This window comes from Oryx dammah, unplaced genomic scaffold (genome assembly GCF_014754425.2).
Source record: "Oryx dammah isolate SB20612 unplaced genomic scaffold, SCBI_Odam_1.1 HiC_scaffold_16, whole genome shotgun sequence".
NCBI lineage: Eukaryota > Metazoa > Chordata > Mammalia > Artiodactyla > Bovidae > Oryx > Oryx dammah.
This window is the reverse complement of record NW_024070200.1, coordinates 52,480,477-52,489,522: the sequence shown is the minus strand read 5'-3', so window position 1 is coordinate 52,489,522 and position 9,046 is coordinate 52,480,477. Positions and strand designations below refer to the sequence as shown.

Here is a 9,046-nt window from a genome sequence, read left to right as displayed (position 1 = left end):
GAGGGGGACTGAGCTCCGTGGCCGGTGGCCTTCCCTCCCTGAGGGGGACTGAGCTCCGTGGCTGGTGGCCTACCCTCCCCGAGGGGGACTGAGCTCCGTGGCCAGTGCCTGTCCCTCCCTGAGGGGTCTGAGCTCTGTGGCAGTGGCTGTCCCTCCCCGAGGGGGACCGAGCTCCGTGGCCGGTGGCCATCCCTCCCGGAGGGGGAACCAAGCTCTGTGGCCAATGCCCATCTCTCCTTCAGGGGTCTGAGCTCCATGGCTGGTGGCTGTCCCTCCCTGAGGGGGACTGAGCTCTGAGCTCCATGGCTGGTGGCTGTCATGGATAGAGCTTGGAATGAGAGAGTTCAGCCCTTTCATCAAAGTGGAGGCCACTCATTCTGATTTGTAATGTACATTTCATGTAGATTTGAATGATGAACTGGTCCTAACTACTTCCCTAAGTGAGCGCAGGCTATAATTGGAGGGCTTATCCACTCTTAATGACAGTATTTCTCTTAAGTCCCTCCTCATGTACAATTGAATTAATTTCCCGACTTTTTCTTTTTTTTATTCCGCTCTGGAAACATAATTTTTTTTTGGCAGATATAAAAATTTTGGCTGTTAAACAGAAGACTAATAAAACTTCTTTCATGCTGTGCCTCTAAGCCTCAGGGTAACTGGATGGTTCTTGGTTTCTGCCACACATGCAAATCTTTACTCCAGATCTCTTAAATACCCTGCATGATTCAGCTTTGGTCATGGTCTTCCCTGTTGAAAGTATCAGAATTAAAACCTACCCTGTGCTTTTAAAGCCTAAAGTGTGTGGAACCCTTCAGGTATTTTATGGTAAGCATACTTAGTGGCTGTGTGACCTCAAGTCCTTGAACTATTCAGCAGGGCTAATAATGGGGTAGGGCTTAAATGTGTATTTATTTTACATTCGCACTAGCATGTTTCCTGCCTTGTGGGAAGCATTTGTTGTCACTGTGGAATGAATGTGTTCATCATCCAGCAGTGTAGGGGTCCCTTTTTCTCTGACCAGGGTCTAAGCAGTGGTGAAGACCTGGAATATGATCTCTCGCTTGTCTTTAACTGGCTGTGTCTTACAAGCAAACCTGCTTGTCTCAGTACAATATATTAATACTTCCTAAACTCAGCATCCTCTCACCGCTTCCCAGCTTTTACTTGTGTTCTAGATTCCCGCTTGAAGGAAGTTAGCAGCTTTTCCCACAGCCTTTCCCAGCTGTTACCATTTGAGCTTTTCTGCAAACGTCCACTAAACTGTTGCCTGGACTGTCACTGGGTCACTGGCCAGATTAGAAAAACAGACAGACTCAGCATTATTCCCAAACTGGCGGGACACTGCCCTCAGAGAAGCCGCTCCAGGAAATGTGTTCGCAGCCTAGGGTTGACTGTAGACTCCCAGCTTGCCAGGAGACTCTGATGGTTTATCATTAGAACTTAAGAGTAAACTTTATGTTTGCATACCCAGAATAAGCCAGTTATTACAGACAATCCCTTCACAAGTCTGTGTTTTTAAACTTGTTACTGCTTGCACCCAGAAGATGCTTACAGACAATAAACTGTGGAGTTGATTGGGGTTTGATCCCTGGGTTGGGCAGATCCCTTGGAGGAGGGCATGGCAACCCACTCCAGTATTCTTGAGAATCCCGTGGACAAAGGAGCCTGGGGGTCTACACTCCATCGCTGGAAAGTCAGGCACAGCTGAAGCGACTTAGCACGCACACGTGCATGCACTGCTAAGCATGTCAGTGGGAGAATGATACCCATTGCACCGTGAAACCTCCTGGGCTTCTTACGGAGGTTTCGTTTTGCCTTTCATTTCACATGGCTTGTTGTCACAGAGAACAATGTCCCCAGGTGGCACTTGTCCTTGGGATCGTTCTCAGACCTTCACTTGGGGTGGGTGAATTGGCCAAGTTCCTGGGCATGCTTTGACAGTAGCGCTCGCTTGTAATTGACCACAAAAGCTGAGTGGGTCTTAAGAACCAAACTGTGGCATTTGATGTATAAAATGTACCAGATCTTCAACACGAAGTGACTCACATGACCAAAGATCAGAGTGGGCCTCTGGGCAGCGGCACCAGTGACAGTATTTTATCTCTGCTTTCTGTGCTTAGTCTCCCTCTCTTAACTGGATGGTGGGAGGAGACGTTACTGGAATACATTTACTTTCTTAGGGTAGTTCTATTTGGAGAAGATAATATTTGACAAATTCATCAGAACAGAAATTCAGTCAAGCAAATTGACTTTTTAAAAAATATGTGTTTATGACTGCGTGAGGTCTCAGGCAGCAAGCAGGATCTTTCGTTGTGGTGTGTAGGCTTATAAGCTCCTCAGAAGGTGGGATCTTTGTTCCCCGACCAGGGGTCAAACCTGTGTCCCTTCATTGCAAGGCAGACTCTTAACCACTGGACCACCAGGGAAATCCCCAGATTGACTTTTGGTATTGGCCTTTTGATTAAAGTATGAGGCTGGAATATATTCATGGTCATTAAATTTGAGTGCATTTTAAAACTGAATCCCTGTGTTAGCAGAACATATTCTTTCCATACATGTTGGAGATACTCCTTATTGTTACAAGTAGGTTTTTCTTTATGATCCATGATTGTGTAACAGAAGAAGGGGATACTCTGAGATTTGGGTAATTAAGAGAGCTTATTTTCATTTCTTATATATATGCTTCACATTTGGGAATACTATAGAACACACATTAAAATGGTATCTTCGTTTTGCACTGGACTGCCACTGCTGAAAAAGCCAATGCACGTGAATTTGTGGCGTTTCTTTGCACTCTGGTAGGAGCTGTGGCTACACCCTTTGGTCTGCCATTGCTAGGCATTTACCTGGGGTATGGAGTGTCTGTTGTGCTGAGTAGGTACAGCGTTTTTTCTTTCATTTTATTTAGAATGTTGACCTTACAGAAAGCGTGACAAAAGGAAATTCATTTATTCATTTGTTAAATTAGTCAAAGGTACCTGTCCTTTGCCAGGCACCAGGCGAGACAGTGAAAGGAGAGGCCTGACCTTCCAGATATGATTCCTTTTCTCCCCACACTTCAGCTCAAGGACAGGAGAACAGTTGAGTGTAGCAGATGATGATACATGTGGCAGTTGAAAGAAACATTGGGTGCTCAGAAGCCCCTACTTGAGGGGTCAGAGAAGCCTAACTGGGTACTGTGCTAAGTCACTTCAGTCATATCCGACTCTTTGCGACCCTTTGGACTGTTGCCCAGCAGGCTTCTCTGTCTATGGGGATTCTCCAGGCAAGAATACTGGTGTGGGTTGCCATGCCCTCCTCCAGGGGATCTTCCCAACCCAGGGATTGAACCCAGGTCTCCCGCATTGCAGGCGGATTCTTTACCATCTGAGCCACCAGGGAAGCCCTGGGGAGAAGTGATACCAAAGTCAAGACCAAGAGGAAATCACTGGGTTTGTTAGCAGGTGGAAAGCTAGACTGAGGACTCTGGGCTTCTTGTCTGAGGGCAGTGGAGTGGTTTTTGTTAAATCAACTGATCGATTCTGACACTGCAGAGAGACCTCACTGAAGACCGTGTTGGGAAGGAGAGGCTGGTAGGTGAGTAGAAGGCTCTTGCAGAGTTCTGATGAGAGCAGATGCTGGTCCAAAGCAGGTGCAAACCAGTGGCAGTAGAGAAGAAGCTGATGTTCAGAGAATTCTAGAAGACAGAATTAAAAGGGCTGAGTGAGAGGCTATAAAAGGATTCAAGGGTAGTGTCCAGGTTTCTGTCCTGTATGATGAGTTAGATGTTAGGTACCACTCACCAAAGGAGAGAGTAAACGAGGAGGAACAAGTCTGGAGGAAGGGGCTGAGTTGATGTATGTGCTTGTTGAGTTTGAGCTGCTGTGGGATGTCTGCCCACAGGTAGGCAGTGAGATGAATGAGGCTTGAATTCAAAGGACAGACCAGACTTGAAAATAGAAAGCTGTGAGTCATGACTGGATCACCTGCAGATTGTACTTGAAAAGGCAACAGTGAATGAGGAGGTTTGGGATGGGCGGGAAGAGAGCCGATACTGAATCCCGAGGAACACCGCCATGCAAGGCGTTTCCTTACCTTGAACGGGGTGGGGGGGGGGGGGGAACCCCAGCTGTAAATGATGGCTGTGAAAAGTAGCGCACTTCCTGTTTTCATAGTCTAACAAGAACATGTCTTTGTTGGATGCATTTTCTTAAGCCGTATTACCATTCTGCATATTGAGGAAGAAAGGTGGACATGTGAATAGTTGGTGCCTAGAGGCCCAGACAGCCTCCCCTGGCATCCTTCAGGCCAGTGGCATGGGTCTCGGCACTGTGGGTCTTTGTTCTGGTGTGATCCACAGGCGCTAATGTCTTCTGTTAACCTGTTCCTCAGCCCAGCAGCAGATGCGGCCAGCACGGCGGATCTCGCTCTCCGTCAGCATCTCACCTCTCCTCCTTAAGTCTAAAACTCTCTTTTCTCTTGGCTCTTCTTACTCCAGTGATGAGGAGGAGGAGTTGCATAGTAAGTAAGCAACTTTGGGGTCCAGTGGCTGCTCTCCAGGGCCTGACCAGCGCTGAAAATGCCGTAGGCTTCCTACTAAGAGACTGGGGGGCTTTTATCCTCTTGCATGTCACCACTGCTGAATCATTCGCCTTCATGCTTAGCTTTGAAAATGAATTTGGATAAATGAATAAAGTTTTTGTCTTGTACACCACCAATGTTGCCTGATCCAGTGACCCAGTTCCAAGGCCCGAGACAGCATCTCAAAACAGTGATCCCTGCAAAGGCATAAGGGGCTCCCATCCCACCTTGTGCCTTTTGTAACGCTGCGTACTGACTTCTCGAAAACGTTCCATTCAGTCATGTAAATTTCATTGTCATTGTTTCCCCTTTTTTGTCTCATAGGACAGATACCTAGATGTCCATCTGTGACATTTAAAAGTCACTGTCAAACTTTTTTCTTCTCACCTTTCCCCCCCCATCTTTGTCAGTTTTTTTGTTTGTTGGTGGGGCGGGGGCGCTGTGCTGCATGGCTTGTGGGATCTCAGTTCTCCAGCCAGGTACTGAACCCGGGCCATGGCAGTGAAAGCTCAAATCTTAACCTCTAGGCCACCAGGGAACTACCCCAGACCGTTTCTTTAAGAATATCTTTTCTTTGAGATTAAACCACATGAATTAATTGGTTGGAAGAAGTTCCTTTGGAACTTTTAGTTTTCAATCCTTTCACTGCACTGTAGGTTTCAGATTATTATATCATTACTTAATAAAACCTAATTTAGTATTAGTTTTAGTAAACTCAGGAAATGAACGCCGACCCCCATGAAAATTACTCTTTTCAGTTGTATGAGATTTCTAGAGAATTCCAGGATTGCTGCTTTTAATGGAGAAAATACTTGCTATATAAAGCTAAATAATGAATTGTTTTCATTTCATATAAATCATATTAGTCTCAGGCAATTATAATATAAATGTGATTAAGCATCCTAATTCAGCACCATTTGCTGATCCTAAGTTTGAGCAGTATTTATTTAATACTTAAACATTAAAATTTAATATTTAGCAATATCAACTTCAAGGTGACATTTTTGCATTGTTCTTAAAGGAAAGTGGCTTATGCACAAATGAGTATCTTATATGTTCAATACTTCTTCACAAGTAAAATGCCTTTGGTATAGGCACATAAAATTTTCACTCCATACCAGTTGTCATAGGAGGGAAGCTGTGAAACTCCATCTACAACTTTTGAGTTTTTACAAATTCTCAAGGCTGTTGAGTATTTGTAATATGCTTGGAAATAGATTAGCATGACAAATAAAATTAAGGTTCCAATAGTATTTCTTCTACCACTAATATAAAATTGACTGGTTATTCAGTTAATCAGCACCGGTTACTCAGTTAATCCAACATATCATCATCACAAAGTATAGAAGCTCAAAGAAACCCTTGAATCAAATATCCAGCATTCCTCAAAATGTGTTCCTTAAACTCAAAAATACAGGGAGAATTATGGGGTAGAGGGATGGGGCAGTAGGGGGGAAGGGTTGATTCTTGACCATATAAATTTAGGAAACTATTTTAAGCAGGTTTCAAAGGCTTATGTGTATCTTGTGAATTTTGAAGGTAGTGTTCAATATGCTGTGATTCCAAAATGTATTAACCAGGTAAACCACAGTATGTGCAAGACAACATGTGACGTCTCAGGAGACAAGTGTTCCGTGGATGGAACACACTTTTACAAATACTGTGTCCGCCCAACAGCTCCAGTTCTGGAATGTTACTGTATTAGGTCTTCAGGTTGTTTCATGCCTTAAAACAAAATAGGTCTCATTGAAACATGTTATTTACTTGCAGTAGTACTTAATAGGCTAAATTCAATGACAGATTTCTTTGCTTCTGTCTGTAATTATGTTATGGAAGTAACGTTGGTTATATCATGTTCTTAGATGCTCTGAAAACTTGACACTTAGGGAAAGTCAGAAGCATTTATTTTAGAAACATTGGTGAATTACTGCTTTCAGAACCATACCTGAGAGGTTATGATAAATGAATTAAAATGAATTGAAGTATCTTTCAGCAGCAAAAAAGTTGGAAATCCTTATAGGAGTTACAGATTCTCACAGTATTTGTTAAGTTCTTAGTTTATTTGACAGAAACCTTCTGGGAGCTTAGTCTTGGCCAGGCTCTCTGCTGGTTGGTGTTTTTCTTTATGGGTTTTATTTTTACTTTGTTCATATTACTAAGGTGGTAACTTACTAGATAATTGATTACATGTACAGCAGAATCCTGGCAGCCTGAGAGAACTTGATGGTGCTTATATCAATCGGGGCTCCTTAAGTGTAAAACTTTTAAAGCCCCCAGTCTAAACCACACTCATTTGTTTAGGTAAATGAAGGCATTCTGAGGTTTAAATGTTGGTGTTCTCACCGGATCATGCAGAGCTGAAAGACAGATCCCAGGTCTTGCTCTTCCTCTCTCCTGGCTGTTGTTGCTGTGCATCATAAGTGGAACCGAAGGAGAGCCCCAGACAAGTAAAAGGAAAACTGTGAAAGCGGTCTTTTGAAGCCTCTGAATTCATTTTTAAGTTTCTAATGCATTATTTACACATGTTGGCTACGTGTTAGTAATGGCTTCACCTTTGCATTTCTGTTCAAGGATCTGGAACAATTTGGGAGTTCTTAAGAGTTTCAAATGTTGATAATTTGGTAGTAGAACATTTTTCAAATCTCTATCAAATTGAAGTTTCAGTAACCTCAAGGAGAAAGGTATATTTTGTCCACATTATAACAGTAGCTACATAGAGCAACCTTTGTCTACCTGGAATCACACACAGAAGGTGTTTCTATACTTGATCTCCTAAAACTTGGAAACCATTTGTCATTAACCTATCATAGGTAAAAATAACGGTATCACTACTTCTGTATTTGTTTTATTTAATGCCCTGTCTTATTTAGCTATTGACGTAATGACTCATTTCAGTTTATGGTCTGATGGTTATGGAAGGAGGAATCATATATCTGCCCTACTCATCTGATCAGTATCAATCTAGAAAGACCCTTAGCATCTGTTTTATCTTCCTTATTTCAGAGATGAAGAAATGAAGTCTGGAGATCTCACCCCAAATTAGTGGCAAACCCTAGACCTTATAAGTTGAGTCTAATGCTCTTTTCTGTTGGTTTCCTAATGCTCTAATCCATTTCTAGGAATGCTCAGGAAAATGTCAGGCATGTATTAGCTAGACTTTTAGTATAGATATATATGAACACAAGATTAACAGCATGCAGAAAATGACATGTCATTTCCTGTTGTATATTCCTCCTCTGACAGCATCTCAGAAAGATGGCCTATGGACTCTGATGAACCTTCGTAAGAACAGGAATTAGACATACATTTGAGCATTTTTGTTGTTTCATTTTGGGGTTTCTTTGGTTACTTGAATCCTGGATTTAAAAAAGTTTTCCCCATGAGAAATTCACTCCCAGTTGCTGCCAATTTCCAGTTCTAATTTGAGGGTTTCATTTTCAAGTTTTCCTTCTTCCAAACCCTCAGAAGGAAAAGCTCCCCACACTGGCTTTCAGAGGCTATTTTTGCTTTATCTGTGTCAGTCACAAAAACATTAAACATTTTATCTGTTATCCAGGTAAGATGCTTTTGTTCTGATTTTTTTCCTGCCGTTCTTGTTTTCCAGGTTCGCGGCCCTTCCACAGCACCAGCTCTAATCTGACTGGGAGGTACTATATATGTTTATTTTGCTACTCCTTTTCTAAAGATGAAATGAAGGAAATCCAAAATGTCTTAACACATTTATGCATAATAAGTTAATTGAACTTACTGGAATTTTACTTCCTTGATTGATAAATTTGGAATATTGGCTTTAAATTTATGTCCTGGATAGCGTTCTACCTTTATTCGTTGTGGCGTCCTATAGATGGAGATTATCGGTGCACTTATTCACGTAAGGATACACTTGTATTAACTTTATGAACTTTGCACTCTTTGCTTACGGGAATTTCTAAGTCCAAGAACATTGTGTTTCACAGTGTGTGTGTGTTGGTATTCACACAGTATTGCTGCCTACTTAGCCCTCGGAAGCTTTAAAGCTGTTTTCTTCACGGTAGGTTCAGACATCTCTGTCCAGGGAAGTGACTTGGTTTTTAACAGCAGGCAAAAGATTGCTATTTTGACTCATTGTTTATTATTCAAGCTTATGAGATTAAATATTTGATTTTAAGCATAATTGGGATTCTGATTGTTGCCCTGCACTGTCTTATAAATTGCCTTCCTTTTCACAAAGGAATCAATTGTGACCCAGTAATCCAGAACTCTCTGGATATGAGTCCTTTTGTTTGCACTTAACCATATTCTGCTTACTCTTTGTTCTTTCTAGAGCAGTGATTTTCATTTCCCCTTTGTCTTAGTAACAGACTGCTTTATATTTCAAGCAGTATTTTAAATATAAATAGACTTGAGCTACTGAACAGGACCCATGTGGTCCTGCTTGTCTCTGCTCTCACAGAAGCCCTCGAGGCAAACACTACTTTTCCAATGGAAAATTTCTAGTGTAACTGTT

At 42.3% G+C, this 9,046-nt stretch overlaps 1 protein-coding gene across 7 annotated transcripts in view; it reads left to right on the top strand.

The window, feature by feature from the left end:
• AKAP13 (A-kinase anchoring protein 13) overlaps window positions 1-9,046 on the top strand; it is a 319,519-nt gene that overhangs the window by 251,807 nt on the left and 58,666 nt on the right. For all 7 annotated transcript variants that reach the window (XM_040256976.1, XM_040256975.1, XM_040256972.1 and 4 more), the window contains one exon: window positions 8,165-8,207. In XM_040256976.1, the coding sequence (XP_040112910.1) occupies window positions 8,165-8,207 (43 nt within the window). The remainder of the gene's footprint in view (window positions 1-8,164; window positions 8,208-9,046) is intronic.